This window comes from Mastigoproctus giganteus, chromosome 2 (genome assembly GCF_048544385.1).
Source record: "Mastigoproctus giganteus isolate SK-2022 chromosome 2, ASM4854438v1, whole genome shotgun sequence".
Lineage (NCBI taxonomy): Eukaryota > Metazoa > Arthropoda > Arachnida > Uropygi > Thelyphonidae > Mastigoproctus > Mastigoproctus giganteus.
Window position 1 is genome coordinate 111,370,570 of NC_143576.1, and position 19,548 is coordinate 111,390,117.

The 19,548-nt window shown below is 41.3% G+C and overlaps 1 protein-coding gene across 1 annotated transcript in view; it reads left to right on the top strand.

Moving 5' to 3' along the window:
• The window catches only part of LOC150089496 (dynein beta chain, ciliary-like), a 1,205,440-nt gene that overhangs the window by 686,730 nt on the left and 499,162 nt on the right, over nucleotides 1–19,548 (top strand). The window contains 1 exon segment of the mRNA XM_090390004.1: nucleotides 13,272–13,434. Coding sequence (XP_090246130.1) covers nucleotides 13,272–13,434 — 163 coding nt within the window.

Sequence of the window (19,548 nt, forward strand, 5' to 3'; positions counted from 1 at the left end):
GTGAAGAGCCTTGCCAGTTTTTTTGTTATGTCTCTTCCTCCCAATTTTAACAACTCTACAGTAACTTCATCTTCCCCCGGGGCTTTATTCATTTTCTTCAATGCATATTGTACCTCATCAGGAAGAATATCGGGTATGTCATATGTGTTGCTAATTTGCAATCCATCTTCCCCACTGCTGGCATCATTCACTCGCTCCTTGTATAATTCTCTATAGTAGTCTTCTGCTATTTGAATTATGCCTTCTCTGCTGTTTATAAGTACACCATCGCTATTCTTCAGTTTCAGTATCATTTGTCTTTCTGTATTACTGCTCATGGCTGCTGATTTAAATCCTTTGTTTTCCATTAATGCTTGTTCTACTTTTCTTGTGTTAAATCTTCTTATGTCCTCTCTGAGTCGCTTTCTAATAGCTTTGCATAACTCAGTATACTCAATTTTTCCTTGTCAGTGTTTATCTTGCTCTTCATTTTTTGCCTTCGGTTCATCATAACAAGTGTTTCTTGACTAATTTTTTCTTCTTTGGATTTCTTTTTCTCTATAGGTTTCTTGGGCTTTATCACTTTCAGAAAGTTGTAATATTCCTCACTGATATCTTGGTCCTGAGCAGTCTGCAGAAGCTCAAACTTGTTCTTAAGTTCCAGTACATACTGCTTTTTCTCCTCTTCTGTTATGTCAAAGACCTTTGTATTATTTACTCGAGTCAGTTTTTTCCTTTCCTTTCCTACATCTGTATCAAGTGTACATCTTACCATTTGTGATCAATTCCAACATTTACCTTATTCAGGACGGTAACATCATTCACAATATATCTTCTGTTAGTGAGGATGAAGTCGGTTTCATTAGTTGTTAATCCATTTGGACTCTTCCATGTCCACTTTCTGTTCACCCTTTTCTTGAAAAAAGTGTTCGTTACTGACAATCCTCGAGATTCTGCAAATTCCACAAGTCTTTCACCTCTTTCATTTCTTTTGAAAACCAATTCCAAAATTTCTTCTTATAGTTCCCCTTTCTGTGCTGTTTTGTCTTTTTCCAACCTTAGCATTGAAGTCCCCCATAATAATAGTGTAGTGGGTTTTCTGCTCATCTAGAAGAATCTCAATTTCGGTGTACATTTCTTCAACCACTTCATCATCATGACTCGATGTTGGTGCATAAATCATTATAACCTTTAGCTTGTACCTCTTAGAAATCTTGAGTATTAGTCTTGACACCCTTGGTGATGTACTTTTGAATTCCAAAATGTTGTTTTTTAAATCTTTATGGACCAGAAACCCAACTTCACCTTCACTCCTTTCACTGTTTCCATTGGTGTACAGCAGATTTCCACTTGATAAACTTATAAGTGATTCATTTCTTCTTGTTTCAGCCAAACCGATGATATTCCAATTCACATTTTCTAATTCCTTTTCCAATTCTAATATCCTGTCCTCACCAATGAGTGATCTTATGTTGTAACAGGCCAAGTTCAGTTTCCGTGCATGGCAGCCTGGTTGTACCCAGAGATTCTTAGCACCCTCTGCTTCCACTCTGATCCTCTCGCTGCCGTAAGAGGGGGAGTGAAAGCTGCTGGGGACTGAGAGCCATTTGTTTTGTCGCGCTGTCATATGCTAGAGGGTTTGGTCTTTTCCTCTTCACGCTGGCCAGGCGTCTTGAAGAGAACCACTCTACATGTTCATTGCCACCTAAGTGACGTAACAGGGCTTACCATCGAGAAGGTGTGCATGAGTGGATTTTAGGGAGGCAGGCCAACTGGACTTCTCCTAAATCCTCTGTAATAGAAAGATATTGGATCCATCAGTGTTTTAGACTGAGTGTCTGATAACACACAAGATACCTGTTCCCCTCTAAGTCCCATACAAGCTCAATCCATACAAGCCCTTAAACACCTCAGTCAGATCACTTTACATCTGGGGATGTCATGTGCCTAGTCTACAAATGCTGCAATTCGCAGAACTGAAACCTTTCTTGTTCCCCTCACCAAATCTTGTTATCCTCTGTACTTGTTCCAGCAGCCCTACATCCTTCCTAAAATGAGACCTCCAGACCTCTATGCAATAATCAAGATGTGGCCCAACCATTCCCTTATACAATGGGATAATCACCTCCTTATCCCTGCTAGAAAAATTCCCATATTTCATTGACTGGCCTGGCAGCATGTCTGCACTGCTCAGAGAACTTCATATCTGACTGCACAATTACCTTCAGGTCATTCATTCTACACTGCAGTCTCTTACTACTAGCTTACTGATATTTTTCAGCTAATCTGCTTCCCTGGCTGCCTGTACATCTCCCTCCCCTACATGGTTACTTATTTGGTGTGGAACCCCAGGTTCCTACACATGGCAGGTTAGTCCCTGTGGGTGTACCCAGATCAGTCTGGTTTTGTCATGTCAGGTTTCTGTCAGGGCACAGAATACTTCTATCCAGACAGTTTTTAGGTCATTGTCTGGTCGTGGTAGGAAACATGGGCAACTTTAACAATTCATTATTGTTTAATTGCTGGGGAGCTGAATTGCCATTCTTTGGATTGTTCTGCGCATTTCAAATAATCTGTGTGAAGGATGTATAGGCTTTATAATTTTCCTCTTCTATGATGAACAGATGTTCTTCTCCCCTGGGAAGGGGGCCAATCTGTGCTATTAGCTGTGTTCTGGGGATGTCATAAATTATACATTCATATAGAATTTGTGCTCAGTCTTCGCTCTCGCCACAGGTACAGTTTGGTTCATCTATCAGCCCTAAGGAGGTTTAGTTTCGCCTTTAGGGAGCTCTGACTTGTCAATTTAAATGTTATAAAAAGTCCAGGTGCATACCACTTAGATGGCTTTTGGCTAACCATTTCCACTCGTGGCAGAAACCTTTTGGTAACCAGACCTCTGGTTTCCTGCTCACACTTTTGTTTGCCCTAGCTCATGGATTTGTGGCTATTATTTTTCTTTCAGCAGTGAAGGTGTTGGCTGTATCAAGGGCTATCCCCAAAAATTCTATGGGTAAGCCCTTTTTAAATCTATACTATAAGCCTCTTTTGGCTGCTTCCAGGTAAAGTGGGAGAGCTGTGCCAGTAACTGTAGCGCATGTGTGCTTACTGTGAGACATGCTTTGGTAATAGTGTGTAGTATTGTCCTTTGTGTCGATTCTAATTTATTCCTATTTCTTACAATGGCCAAGTGGGTGAACCACGCACCGGCTCCATAGGTGATAATAGGTAGGAACATTGCACGGTAAATGATTGCCATGGCCTTTCTTTTGAGCCCCCCAGACCAGACTGCTAGAATTTTAGTTCTGTTACCATTTTTATAGTAGTTGTGTTAATTTTTATTTGTGGATGTCTTCTTATGTCCAAATTGCCTTTTAGGAGTATTTTTTTGGTTTTTCAGGTGATATTTTGAGCATGTGCATTTGTGCACACTCCTGCAGCAGCAAGAGGGCAGCATTTGATCTTTGCCTTACAACCACTTGCATGTTACCTTTTACAAGGAAAATCATGTCATCTGCAAAGGCCAGGGTTTCCACGGGGCCCTAGATCCAAGGCCAGAAATTCATCCAGAACAATGTTCCTGAAGAAAGGACCAAGGATTGAACCCTGCGAGCAGCCTTTATTCACAGAGCGTGTCAATTCCTGGAACCTTGTGCATATTGAGACACTTCTGTCTATAAGGTAGCTGTTTATTACCTTATAGAGGTTTTGTGCGGCATTTGCCTGGCGGAGTCTCCTAAGGACACTAAGCCACCAGAGTGAGTCAAATGCCCCAGCAAAGTCAATAGAGATTGCCAGAATATATTTCTCCTCTGAGTTTTTAACTGTAAAATAGCTATCAGTAGGTGGTGCATGGCATCCTCCATTGAGTTGCCCTGCTTAAAACCATACTGATTGTTGCAATGTAAACCTGCTTCCGTGTAGTATCGAGCTAATCTACTATATATTAGTCTTTTATATATTTTCTCTAGTACAGGGAGTAGGGCTATTGGTCTGTATGATTTGGGATCAGTAGGTAGTTTCTCGTGGTTTTTGAGAACTAATCTTAACACAGCTTTTTTCCATATTTTTGGGAATATACCTTCTATCATACAGTTATTATATAGTGCTGTTAATTTGTCTGGTGCTATTTCTGCTAATTTTTTTGATAATCTCAACCTCTAAGAGGTCAAAACCTGGGCATTTATTGTTTTCGGTTTTAGATAGTGCTATTCCTAATTCTTGTACAGTAAACATAGGTTCAGTATTGGCATTGTCATATTCAGTGTTTTCTTTTATAATGTCTAGCTGGATGGGGGAATGATCCTCAGTTTTGGTCTGAATAGTACTGTCTAGGATGATATTTACAGAATCTGCCCAACACAGGGTTGGGGTTCCATCTGGTTTAACAGTAGTTTACATGACATCTCCTTTTGGCAGCTTGTTGGTCACTATTCTGTAGACAACTCCCCAAGGGTTATTGTTTCCAGTAGTTCCCACCAAGTGCCTCCAGCATTCCTTTTTCTTGTCTCTTATGAGGGCTGTATACTGATTCCTGAGAGTTCTATAAGAATCTCTCAGTGCATCCACCTCATTTTGTGGCCAAGATGTTCTGGCTCTTTGAAAATTTATCCTCGCCTGAGTATAGTCAGTATTTTATATATATATATATATATATATATATATAGATAGATATATATATATATATTCTTTTGAGTATAGTCAGTTCAGGTCACCACCAGGGGACTGCCTGCTTCCTCGTTTTTTTCTGTGGGATAAACAGGTTTGCTGTTTTTGTTAAAATGTTTGTCATAGTCGGTGCTTGTTCATCCAGGCTACAGCTGTCCGATCTAGACCACTCATTTTCCTCTTTTTGCAGCTCAGCTGCTGTATGTTCTGAAAAATCTGCCAGTTTGCCTTTTTAAAACTATACCTTTTGATATCCAACAAGGAGTTTTGGGTTATTTGTAATTGCCTGTTTAGTTTGAAGATGATGGCTCTATGATCTGATGTGGTCCAGGCTGGCTGGACACACCAGTCTGCAATTTTATATTGGTGGCAAGAGTAACATCAGTGTCATTTTCCCACATGTTACTGCTAAAAGTTGATAAGTTATTAGGTTGATTTATCACTTGAATGGGTGAGGTGGCTAAAAAATCTGACAATACCCGGCCATTGTGTATGCCTGTTCTGTCTTCTGTACAGCTATGCCATAAGGTTGACTGGAAGTTGACATCACCACACACTATGATATTTGCTGTAGGTAGCAGGTCCGTGACTGCTTGTAAATATTCTATGGTAGAATTTATATTTTCACCAGGTCTGGAATAAAGTGAGATAACATAGAACTGTCCCACAGTGCTAGTGATATGAGCACACACTGCCACTGGGGAGCAGAGGTGACCCACCTTTGTGACTGTAAGTTCAGTGTTTTTAACTACTATTGCTACAGAAGGGACACCTGAGGTGTATTCTATGATTTTGTAGTGTCTTGGGTATCCTTGAACCCTACTCCTATGTGTGTGTATGGTTCTTGGAGTACCAAGATGTGTATGTCATTTTCTTCTAATTTGAGCTCGACCTGATCTACAACAGCCCTTGCTCTTTGAACATTCAATTCGATGAGATTTAGAGCCCTAGTCACGTTTATATTTTCAATCTGGCCCATACCTAGATTGTATGAGTTTTACCATTTTTTTTATATCAGGAGCATTTGTCATCCGTGATGCTGTGTGTATAGACAGTCAGCTGTGCTGCCTTGCAGGTAGCACATTTTGGCTGCTGAGACTTATTTTTGCAGCTTTTGTAATCATGGCCAGTGACTGCACAGTGACCACAGACAGGTTCTTTTTGACTGCAGTCCCTGGCAGTATGACCATACTTATGACATTTAAAACATTTTAAATAACATTTAAAACAACAGAGAATCTATGCTGGTCCAGCCAGCATAGATTCTCTATTGTTCCTGCAGTTCCTTCCATATTTTAGGCATAATTTCTGCTATTATGTTAAATAATCCATTTCTTTTGATTTTGGTTCCTCTTTTTGAAAGTAATTCAGCAGCAAATTCATCTGTTGTCATTATGCTACTGAAGTTTTTATAGTATATATCCATCATTAGGCCTTTTTCTAATGTTGCCTCTGGTACATCAAAAATCAACCCACTATCTGAGACACCTACCCTATTACAAGAACTGGTTACAGGGGATACATGTGAAGCAAATAACTACAGAGAACATATATGAGAGTACAACTCAGCAGTGATGTTTGCATCAATGGGCACAGAGATTAAATCACTGCCTGGAAATGATCCATACTGTTTTAGAATACATGGCCAGATTTACTATTTGGTCTCACCGCTATATCCAAACGAGGCAAATAAGCCAGGATATAGACAATAGAATATTTTTGATTCTCTGAAACAACACCAAAATGGCTTGAAAAACAGTCAAACCAAGGGTGTATGGCCGAAGTAATAACAATTGGACCAGATGCTGCAACAAGTTAACCCATTTGCTGAGTCATAAACAAATCCATCAAATAACCCAAGCCAATCCAACAATGAATGTGCGCCTGGTATTTATAGAATTAGATAAGAGATGATATAATGCACCTACATCCAAAATGGAGGTTGCTGCAATATTTGTTGGAGAAGACGGGGAATCACCTGCAAATAGAGACATATATCCCACATGTGGCTGCTGTAGAATTATATCACCGCAAAACAAGAATGGAGACTCTATGGTGTATCTGTTGCTATTCCCATGCGGAGAGAGTGGTTGGCACGAGGAACTACAACATGCAGAAGAGAGAAGAATGTATTAAAGAATTGTAACATAGTTGCAATTCTTTGCTTATAGACTTGCGTTGACAACTAATTCATAACAGTGGGAAATTATTTCAGCAATACATTGTAGATGCCTATGTGAAGACTGAAGGATCTAGATTAAACTATTTATGCCATAATCAGAAGATCTAAGAGTGTAAATTTAGCGTGGACTGTTGGATGCAGTAAGAGCAAGAGTTCAGAACCAAAAATTGGGAGCAGGGAAGATGATAATTATGCATTCGACTTTCCAAGGCAGCCCAAGGTACATGCAACAAAACTATCAAGATGCTATGGCAATTGTACGAAAGTTTGAGAGATGTGATCTGTTCGTTACATTTACTTGCAATCCTGCCTGGCCTGAGATTGTGAATGCAATGGAAGGAAAGCAACGACCTGAACACAGACCAGACATAATTGTGCGAGTGTTCAAAATAAAACTTGCAGAACTGCTTGATGACATTCTCAAGCGGAATCTTTTTGGTACTGTGATAGCCTTTATCTACATGATAGAGTTCCAGAAATGTGGACTACCACATCGCACATCTCCTCACTCTGTCTACAGATTCTAAAATATGCACAAAGGATGACATTGACAGAGTCATAAGTTCAGAGCTACCATGGTTAAAAACATCCAAGGTTTGAAATCATCACAAAGTGTATGCTACCCTGTGGCACACTCAATGCATGATCTCTGTGCATGAAAGAAGGTGTATGCAGTAAGGGATTTCCGAAAGAGTTCAGAGATACAACAGAAGAGAATGTTAATGGCTATCCAATATATAAGAAAAGAGAAGGACCTGCTGTTAAAGTAGGAAAGTATGATGTGGACAATAGATGGATTGTACCTTATAATCCATGGTTGTCGAAGAAATTCAATGTGCACGTTAATGTGGAAGTGTGTGCCTCTCTGAAGAGTGTAAAGTACCTCTATAAATATGTTTGTAAAGGTCATAATATGGTATCTGTACGATTACAGAGGGAAGTTACCAAAGGTAGTTTGGTCTTTGCTGAGATTCAGACTTTTTTTAGACGGACAGTATGTTACCTGAAGCAATGTGGCATTTGAATGTGTTTCCAATGTCTGAGAAGTCGCACTCCATTATAAGATGGCAGTGCATCTACCTGATTAACAGCAAGTGATCTTCCAAGAGGGCAGAGAAGAGGAGGTCTTGCAGCAGGAAATGTCTACAAAGACCATGCTTTTGAGGCTTGGTTTGAATTAAACAGAACAGATGTGCAAACAACGCAATTCAATTACTCAGAGATACCAAAGTACTACTTATTTGAAAGGCGCCTCCGTAGCCAGGTGGGAAGGAGCAGCACTGCGTAGCACACGCTTCTTGATTAGACCGGGGTTCGAGCCCGTCACCACCAAATACGGAGGATGAGGAAAGGTCAGGGAATGACCACCGCATTTCCCGGAGCAATATGGCCTTAGTTGCTAATGCTCCTAAAAACCAAATAACTAACTAACTAACTTATTTGAAAAAAAACCAGGCAAATGGAAACATAGGCAAAGAGTTGGAGATGGTGTTATTGGACATATGCCTTTTGTAAGTGTTCAAGACAGCAAGTGCTACTATCTATGCATGCTCCTTACAAGAGTTACAGGAGTTACAAGTTTTCAGCATTTGCGAACAGTCAGTGGACAATTATGTGAATTAATATCGAATTACTGTGGACACAGAGTGAAATGGAGACAGAATAAATTATGACAAGTTTAATAATAGGAAAAAATACATACATATATTAGATTAGATACATACAAAAAAGCTTTCGGTTGTTTTTGTCAACCTTCCTCATTCAAACTGACAGTTAAGAGTGGAACATGAGGACGTGTACTGCCAATCATGTATATGAACTGCGTGATTAATTGTTGGATGTTGAAGCCTGTGGCTGTTATGCATGTGGACGTTGCCAGCGTTTGTCATTAGTCAGAATTGTTGTTTCGATGATAGGGCGGACCCGACATCCACTGCTCCTGTTGACCGAGGTATTGGAGCCCAGGGGCTCACATCTGGTGAGTTATGGGCTTGGTACACCCAGGGTCCTGAGCTGGATATCATCATTCTTCTCTTTCTTGGTGATTCCTTTCTACTTCTCTCTCTCTCTCTCTCTCTCTCTCTCTCTCTCTCTCAAGGTAACTCGGGAATTTTTTTTTTTTTTGGCTGGTACAGCATAAGCCTCAGGCTTCCTTGCACCATATAGCTATAATAATAATAATAATAATAATAATAATAATGTGATGTTCAACGACTCCAACCAGGCACATCGTCAATAGTGGCGGGACCTATCCACAATCACGACATCGTGGTGTGGGTCAATGTCGTGGTGGGTTGCCCAAATGTGTTCGGCAATAGCTGAGTGTTCAACATCTGCTAAGCAGATTGCTCTTTCGTGTTCGGAAAGACGTTTTTCGTGCAATCTCCCAGTTTCCCCAATGTAGCAGCTGGTGCAGTCACGGCAAGAGATGCGGTAGACAAAACTGCTTTGTAGTAAGGTGGGGACTGGTGTTTACACTTTAGAGATGAGGGATTGTAACTTTCTGCCTGGGAGTTGTACGCATTTTGTCCCATGTGATTTTAGGACCCTAGAAATGTTGTGATAGGTTTGGGTAGTATGGGATAAAGGTGCTCGCGGTTGAGTCATTACCTTGGATGTTTCTGTTGGTTGCTTGCTACATGGCCATGTGTCTGTAGGTCACACCTGTCAAGAGTATTGATGGGATGGCCACACCTCGTAAGATTCGCCTTGACTTTAGCAATTTCGGTGTGCCTCTCATCTGCAGAACTAGAGTGGGTCCAGGCACGAGTTAGCAAGGTTCTTGCAGCAGCAAGAGGATGGCTATGCATGTGTGCTGACCGGAAGTTGGTAAATTGGCCAGCACACTTTGGTTTACGATGGTAAACCAAAGTGTGCAGGTCTTCAAGCATATTCCTTCGTGTCGGACAAGGGTGTCTAAGTATGGTATGATGTCCGATTCTAACTCGATGGTGAATTTTATGAAAGGCGACAAAGAATTGAGGTGGTCTAAGAGTCAGTCACCCAAATTTCTGGGGATAACCATGAACACATCATCCACGTAGTGACACCAAAAGGTAATGGGATCTGGTACATTCATAAATGCACGACCCTCTAATTCCTCCATTGCGATATTTGCCGTGACTGAACTAACCGGGGAACCCATGGTTGTGCCATGTACCTGTTGGTAAATGGAGTCTTTGAACATAACCTGTTAAGCTCGTTGAACATAACTTGTTAACCACCTGTTAAGCTCAGTCTGTGGGCGGTGGAGATATCGTCTGGCGTTAGTTCGGTTTTACTGCCAAGGGTTTGGTCGTTATCCAAGCGTTGCTTTGCACATGTGATGGCAAGTTCTACTGGGATGGAGGTGAAAAGTGACACTACATCAAATGATACCATGATTTGATCTTGTGAGATGGATAGGGTTCGGATCCGTTGGAGACGATGTTGGTGGTGTTGTCTACTAGAGGAGAAAGGAGCCCCGAGACAAAGTTCGCTAATTCATAACTCAGTGAGCCACAACAGGAGACAGTGGGTCTTAACGGTAATACCTTCTGGTGTTGCTACGTGGATGATGTGTTCTGGGTATCCCCAGAAATTCGGGTGACTGACTCTTAGACCACCTCAATTCTCTGTCGCCTTTCATAAAATTCACCATCAAGCTAGAACCGGACAACACCATACCATACCTAGACACCCTTGTCCAACGCGAGGGCATGTGCTTGAAGACAACTGTCCATCGTAAACCAAAGTGTGCTGGCCAATTTACCAACTTCCGGTCAGCACACGCACATAGCCATTTTCTTGCCACTGCACGAACCTTGCTAACTCGTGCCTGGACCCACTCTAGTTCTGTAGATGAGAGGCACACCGAAATTGCTAAAGTCAAGACGGATCTTACAAGGTGTGCCTATCCCATCAATACTCTTGACAGGTGTGACCTACAGACACATGGCCATGTAGCGACCAACAGAAACATCCAAGATAATGACTCAACTGCGATATCCCATACTTTATCCCATACTACCCAAACCTATCACAACAGGTTTCTATGGTCCTAAAATCACATGGGATAAATGCGTACAACTCCCAGGCAGAAAGTTACGATCCCTCATCTCTTGCCTACTGCATCTACTGCATCTCTTGCTGTGACTGCACTAGCTGCTACATTGGGGAAACTGGGAGACGGCTCGAAAAACATCTTTCCGAACACGAAAGCGCAATCTGCTTATCGGATGTAGAACATTCAGCTATTGCTGAACACGTTTGGGCAACCCACCACGACATTAACCCACACCGCGATGTCGTGATTGTGGATAAGTCCCGCCACTATTGATGACGTGCCTGGTTGGAGTCATTGAACATCACATGCTTCAATAACTCGGTCAACAGAAGCAGTGGATGTCAGGTCCGCCCTGTCATCGAAACAACAATTCTGACTAATAACAAATGCTGGCAATGTCCACATGCATCACAGCCACAGGCTTCAGCATCCAACAATTAATGACGCAGTTCATGTACATGATTGGCAGTACACACCCTCATATTCCCCTCTTAACTGTCAGTTTGACTGAGGAAGGTTGACAAAAACAACCGAAAGCTTTTTTGTATGTATCTAATCTAATATATGTATGTATTTTTTCCTTTTATTAAACTTGTCATAATTTATTCTGTCTCTGTTTCGCTCTGTGTCCACAGTAATTCGATATTAATAATGAATCCTGAACTTACAGGCCTCTTTAATCACAATTATGTGAAACAATTCAGCAAGCTTGCAGAGAACATGAACTTTTGAAAATTATGGTCTGAGCCTTCAAAAAGTGCATCTATTGAAGCTAGATCTATTGACAGCTGTTGAAATGATGACAATACTGCTGCATTAACAATTATTTGAAGTTTTGGAAGAACAAAAGCCAAAGCGATTGCAAATACAGAAAATTAAACAATGAACAAAAAATGACATTTGACATTATACTTGACGCCATATACAATAAGTCAAACACTAATCATAACTTTTTTTTTTAGGTGGTCTGGCTGGAATTGGAAAAACATTTCTTTACTCAACTATACTATGCACCATACAAGGCAAGGGAGATAATTTTACTCCTGTTGTGTCTACAGGTATTGCAGCAACTCTGTTAGCAAGAGGTAAATTGCTCACTCTACATTCAAGATACCTCTGCTTCTGAATGCAACTTCAAGCCGAACACAAAGGAAGCTAAGGCACTTCTACAATCAAATCTGATAGTGTGGGATGAAGCACCAATGACTCACGTTCATGCCTTTCAAGCAGTAGACAAATTACTGCGTGATCTGACAGAATTAGACAAGTCTTTTGGAGGGAAAGTTATACTATTAATCAGAGACTTCAGGCAAGTCCTACTGGTGATACTATTGGGCTCAAGATCTCTAACAGTGCCAGTTGTATAAAGAAACATAGGCTATTAACCCAATTCCATGTACTGAAACTTATACATAATATGCGAACAATAGAAAACGAGAAGGAATTTTCAGACTGGCTATTAGAGGTAGGCAATGGAAGAAATGGTGCAACTCTAAGTTTGCCTACACCCTGTTTTTCAAACACACAAGACCCTGTAGAACAACTCTATGGTGACATTAACTTCAACACTGTTACTGCTCAGCAACTCAAAGGCAGAGAAACACTAAGTGTTACAAATGAGGATTCTTTGAAACTGAACAACAAAGTGTTAGACCTTATTCCTGGAGAAGAGACTGTTTACAAAAGTGTGGATATTGCAGAAAGCAATGAACCAAGTGAGCATCTGGCATACTCTGAAGAATTTTTCAACAGCTTAATACCAACAGGAATGCCTCCTCACGAGGTAAAACTGAAAGTAGGTGGTGTAATCATGCTACTATGGAATCTTATGCCATCAGAGGGGAGGGGGCTCTGCAATGGATGAAGATTGATAATTATGCATCTACAAAGCCACATCATAGAGGTTTGTATAATAGATAGATTGAGCTTAGATACTGTTCTAATGCTGCGCATATCTCTTATTCCATCTGATACAAATATGCCTTTCAAATACAAAAGAAGACAGTTTCCTATACGTTTAGCATTTTCAATGATCATCAACAAGTCAAATGGACAGACTTTTGAAAAAATATGCTTATGCCTTCCGAAACCTGTATTCAGTCACGGGCAACTATATGTTGGTCTCTCAAGAGTAGATCAATGGACTCATTAAGTGTTGTATCTGAGAAGAATGAAATTTTTAATTGTTTATAATGAAATTTATGAATAAATAAATAAAATGTATTGATATTTAATTAATAACCTTTAAGATATGATACCGATGGTGTATGTTATGCCAGGTACAACTAGTATCTAATATTTTCTTAAAAAAAGCTGTTGCTTTTTTTTTTGTTTTATTTTATTATATTTGTATTGCATGGAATAATGTTTAGTAATGTATATCTTATAATTTTCCAGCTGCCAAATATGTCGTATTCTTCATTCATCACATGACCATGCAATTTTAGTTGGCATTGGAGGTTCTGGAAGAAAGTCTTTAGCTTGTCTAGCAGCATATATGTGTAAATTTGAAATTGCCCAGTTGCTAATGCATGCAAATTACGGAACTGAGGATTTCAAGGTAATGTTTTATTAATTTGGGTTTGTTAATTTATCCTTTTAAGTGTTTGAGAATTTTGTTTAGCAATACAATTAAAGCCAGTGGAGTTTCAAATTAGACACTCTTATACCACTTATAAGTAGTTACTGCTAACTGCAAAAAGTGATATTTCAAAAGTGCTGAATGCCAACTACTACAGTTAGGTACACAGATTTAAAAAAAAATTTTGAAAGTAAAAAATGAGTAAAACGTAAATTGACTATCAGGAGCCATTACTTGATTAGGGAAGCACAGAAGCATAAGATCTTCAGCAATAAGGTGCAACACTGCTTCTGGAAAGAAGGCTAGGCATCACCTAACCTTTCACTCTTCTTTGTCCATAAGTTAATATTGTTGTTTTGTTATTGTTTGTTTGATTTTTAGGAGCATTAGCAACTAAGGCCATATTGCTCCGGGAATATGCGGTGGTCATTCCCTGACCTTTTCCGCATCCTCCATATTTGGTGGTGACGGGCTCGAACGCCGGTCTAATCAAGAAGCATGTGCTATGCACTGCTGCTCCTTCCCACCTGGCTACGGAGGCACCTAAATTAATATTGACACCTATTAAGAGAAAATAAAGTTTGGGAAAACAGAGAATCAGCTTGAACATGGGATATCTGCCTCTGTGAAAATTCCCAAATGATTACATTTTTGTCATGGCCTACTTATTAGAAGCAAAGTATTCTGTCATGATTGTCTTTTCGAAAAGTGACCATCAGCCCTTAAGGGGATCCATCGTTCCTATGCTAGTAATAAGTGGGCCATGAAGAAAACATATTGGAATTTTCTCAGAAGCAGAAGATTATTCTCTGGTTTTCTAGATTTCGCATAGGAGGTTTAGGGTGAGATATCTAGATCTTTTTTAGTATTAGCAATGGCCACATTTAGGCAGAAGTTATGCTGTATCATTACAAGGCATGCACTAGTAAAGGAATGAATAACAATAGAGAAAATATTGTTTTGTTATTTAATAAAACTTTTTGTTTTCTAATTAAAATTTAGGAGAGACAGTTGTAGAATATATATGCAGAAATTTGCCTTTAGCCAGCATGTGGTTGATTGCTGGAACAAAACTTCCATCTGTCGTTATAGAAGTTGAGAGCTTAAACAAATTCAAGGCAGAACTGGACAAACATTTGGAGAGAATGGATGGGTGAAATGGGAAGGGTTGGTTTTTTTTCTTTTTTTTGGCTGATGCTGTATAAGCTTACTTTCTTGCATCATATGCCTCTACTAATGCTAACCATCAACATCAAGCGGTCAAATGTGATTCAACTCTTTCCTTCTACTGTTAATATAAGTAAATGCATCTTTACCACTTTTCTTTGCATTCTTTGCTAGAAACCTCTCATAATCTGCCTTAGCTATCTAATTCCAACTCATTTATGACTTTAATGTAGACTAATTTATGCCTACCATAGGCTTCTGTATCACATGATACAGAAGACTATGGTAGGCATTCCATGAATTTTTCTTCTTTGCCAAATATGCATCCCATGAATTTTTCTTCTTTGCCAAAAGTCTCATCAGTTCATCTGATATCCATTTAAGTCCAAGCCTTGAACATTATTTCTTACTTGGTATGAAAAGTCTAGCAGCTTCTACAATTACTTCACCGAATACTTCTCATTTAGAATTTGCTGTTGGCATCTTCATAGTTGGCCCCACTATATAGAATTTAAAAACTGTCTGAGATCACTACAGTCATCCTTATGAAAGAAAAAGCCCTTCCCTTCGTTTTACCTTTGATAGCAGTTATATCTATAAGTAAATCCCACATCGGTACACTGTGATCATTTCAGTTAAAAGACCCACTGGTCTTTTAACTGATGATTCTTAATGCATGCAGAATCACTGTTGATAATCACATAAAGAATATTGATTCCTCTTGTTACCTCTCTAATATGCTGCTCTAGCAAACAGTCATCCAGTAAATCCACAAATATACACCAATGAGCCAAAACATTATGACCACCTACCTAATATGATGTTGGTCCTCCATGTGCAGCCAAAACAGCTCATACCCGGCGAGGCATGGATGCTACAAGATTTCTAAATGTGCCTTGTAGTATCTGGTACCAACGTGTAACCAGCAGATCCTTTAACTCCTGTAAGGTCCGTGGTTGAGGTGCCGCAGATCAGAGTTGCTGTTCCAACACAAACCACAGATGCTTGATGGGATTCATGTCTGGGAAATTTGGAGGCCAGAGCAATACCTGGAAATCTTTCTCGTGTTCCATGAACCAGTCTTGAACAAGCCGGGCGGTGTGGCATGGCGCATTATCCTGCTGAAAGACGGCACTGCCAGAGGGGAAGATCGTTGCCATGAAAGGTACACCCTTTCATGGAAACGATTAGCAATGATGTTTAGGTAGGTGGTAGACATCAGAGTGCCCAGCACATGGATGACTGGACCCAGGGTATCCCAGCAGAACATCGCCCAAAGCATGACACTGCCACCACCGACTTGTTTTCATCCCACGGTGCATCCAGGCACTATCACTTCCCCAGGTAAACGATGCACACGTACCCGGCCATCCGCATGGTGCAACAGGAAACATGATTCATTGGACCAGACAGCCTTCTTCCAATCACTCAAGGTCCAGTTTCGATGCTCGCGTGCCCATTGTAGCTGCTGTTGCCAGTGTGGTTAGCATGGGCACTCGGAGTGGCCTGTGGCTACACAGCCCCATTTTCAGCAGGGTTCGATGTACTATGTGTTGTGACACATTACTCTCGTCACCAGCCCCTCAACATGGGCACCTGTACGTGGTGAGGGGACCTCCCAGTGATGCTGCTGGTTTTTCAGATTAGCATCACTGGGATCTAACGCCCATACCTTGGTTCCAGGGTTACATCTGTGGAATCCGGCATGTGCAGCCGTGCGCCGCAACCCATGGATTTCGGAAAGGGGGATCCGTGGTTGAGGGGCCCAGCCTTAATACACCACTTTGGCCCCTGCTTCGACAAGACGGGAGGTCCTGGACCGGCCCGACTGGGATCAATCGGCGGGTGGTATTTTACTGCTAGGGTCAACTGCGTTCCAATAAGTCTCCCTCCCTTTGGTCCTGGGATGGGATAAAGACTTATTGGTAATGTGGGTATGGTGCTCCTAAGCGAACTCGGCATCCCATTCGTGTACGCAGTACCTGCTAGTTCACGAGTGGGCGTCCCCTCGTAGGGCTTCGTGGTGGGGTGAGGTACTTAGGCATCAGACACTTTCTCTTTACTCTTATGAGTAATTTAAATTGCTCTTTTTCTGGGGCCCCAACAAGGCCCCTACCTAATCGATCGTCGGATGAAAGTGAGAGCAATTCTGCTAAAAGAGCTAGAACTGAGGAGAAAACACCATCTGTGACACCTCTTTTCCTCATTCTCCATTCCACCGGAGAGCAGTCAATAGGGAAAATGTCACCTTTCTTTATCCAGAAAGGATTAGAAGGGATGGCAGGTTCACCCAAATCCGTAAAACGGCTGCGTTCTGGAGATATTCTAATTGAAGCATCAAACACAAATCAAGCAGAAAAAATTTTGAAAGCCACATCTATAGGGGGAATACCCATCATTGTAACCCCTCACAAAACTTTGAATTCTTCACGAGGTGTCATATCAGAGTGGGATCTTCTTCACGTTTCTGAAGAAGAGATCTGCTCTGAATTAAAAGAACAAGGAGTAACAGCTGTCAAGCGAATATCCATGCGTAAAGATGGGAATCTCATCCCTACCCGAGTTCTCATCCTAACATTCAACACCCCACGGCCTCCAAGTTCCATCAAGGCAGGGTAGGTACTTAAACTGCCCAGTGAGGATTTACGTTCCAAACCCACTGAGGTGTTTTAAATGTCAAAAGTACAGCCACTCACAAACAGCTTGTCGTGGTAACCCTGCCTGTGCTCGATGTGGTGCTAAAGATCACGAGAGCAAGGAATGTATAGCTCCTAAGTCTAATTGTATTAACTGCCAAGGAGAGCACTCTGCATACTCTCGAGCATGCCAGCGGTGGAAGGACGAAAAGGAGATACAAAAATTAAAAACGGAGTTAAACATCTCCCACCCAGAGGCTAGAAAATGCATACAACGAATAAATAGCGGGAAGCCTTCATATGCTCAGAAGGTTTCTGCGAAGTGCACTATCGGTACACAAACAGAGATGACTATACTACCAAGAGAGTCATTCACGCCGATTGCACGCTATTTATTAAGCTCACAGAAGCCCACCAAAAAAACGCAGTCAGCTGCTACTCCTATATCCGTACCTCCTAGTGCTCCCCCACTACCAAAGCAAAGTGGTAAAGAAAAGCTAAAAAGTTCGGAAGAGCCACCCGTAACACCAGAAACAATGGATGTAGAGAATAAGGAGGTACCGGATGAATCAGTCTTGGAACTCTTTGCGGAGGAAGAAATGGACACGGGGCAGCGTCCTTTCTTTCCCAAAAAAAAAAAAGATAAATCCGAGACTGACAAAAGTAAGCCCTCAGCACCTCGGAAGCCGCCTGATGGACCCACCACGCCAAAATAATGGCTAAATTCCTACAATGGAATTGTCGTGGATTCCGGCGAAATACTGATGACATCAAGGCCCTCCTGCAAAAGCACGAGCCAATTTGCTTTTGTTTGCAGGAAACTTATCAAAAGGCAAATGATAACCCCACCATGCATAATATAACACTTTTTCGTAAGGACAGAATTGCGGATGGTCCTGCTCATGGAGGAGTGGCTATCTTTGTGGGGAACCAGACCCCAGTTCAGCCCTTGCTAATCACAACTAGCATTGAGGCTGTTGCAATTCGCCTTACAGTGGGATTTTTACTAACGGTCTGCTCTATTCATTTGCCACCTGGGACTGACATCTCCCAGAAAGACCTTGATGATCTTGTAACGCAGTTGCCTCCCCCTTTCTTACTTCTCGGGGATTTTAATGGACATAATACCCTGTGGGGTAGTGCTAACATCAACTGAAGGGGACGAGTCATGGAGCGTATGCTAAATGACAATGACCTTTCCCTTCTAAATACTGGAACAAACACCTTCTTCCACGTGCCTACTTGTACTTTTTCTGCCATTGATCTCTCTATCTGCTCCTCTTCTCTACTCCCTTCACTCACTTGGGAAGTAGAGGAGAACCCATACGGAAGTGATCACTTCCCTGTGATAACCTCGTTATACAGTGCGAGACCTTGTCTTCCTTTCAGGTTACCACGGTGGAAGACTGATCAGGCTGACTGGACTGCCTTCCAACATCAGGCAAGTTTTGACTTCAGTACCATCAGTCAGGAGCCTATCAATGATGCAGTAACGCACATCACAGAAATTGTCGTCCAAGCAGCTGCGAATGCTGTTCCAAAAACATCTGCCCGGTTTCCACCATTTCCCAAACCTTGGTGGAATTCACAATGCACAACAGCAAAAAAGGCTCAAAACAAGGCGTGGGGGATATTTCGCCGATATCCTACCACAAACAACCTTATAGCCTTTAAACGCGCACGAGCCAAAGCACGCTACATCCGTCATCAGAGTCAAAAGGAATCGTGGATCCGTTTTACTTCATCAATTACTCAGTCGACTAGTACTAAGTTGGTCTGGGAAAAAATCCGGAAAATGAAGGGAAAATACACAGCACACCCCTCATCGGTCCTTGAATATAATGGATGTACTATCGCAGACTCTACTGCAATAGCCAATGCTCTTTGGGGAAACTTTTTCTAACATCTCTGCAACATCATCTTACTTCCCAGAGTTTCTGGTCTTAAAGTGCAACACTGAAAATCAGGCCCTTAAGTTCACATCGAAGGGTTCCCACCCATATAATGGGCCATTTACTATCCACGAGCTGAAAACAGCACTTGCCTGTACAAAGGCTACCGCTGTTGGACAAGACAATATCCATTATGAAATGATAAAACATCTTTCACCAGAATCCATGGACTGTTTGCTCTTTCTGTATAACAGAATCTTCCTTGAAGAGCACTTTCCGAATACCTGGCGCAAGGCAACTATTCTTGCTTTTGCTAAGCCCGGAAAGGATCCTAAATGTCCAAAAAACTATCGTCCTATTGCTCTGACCAGCTGTCTGTGCAAAATATTGGAGAGAAT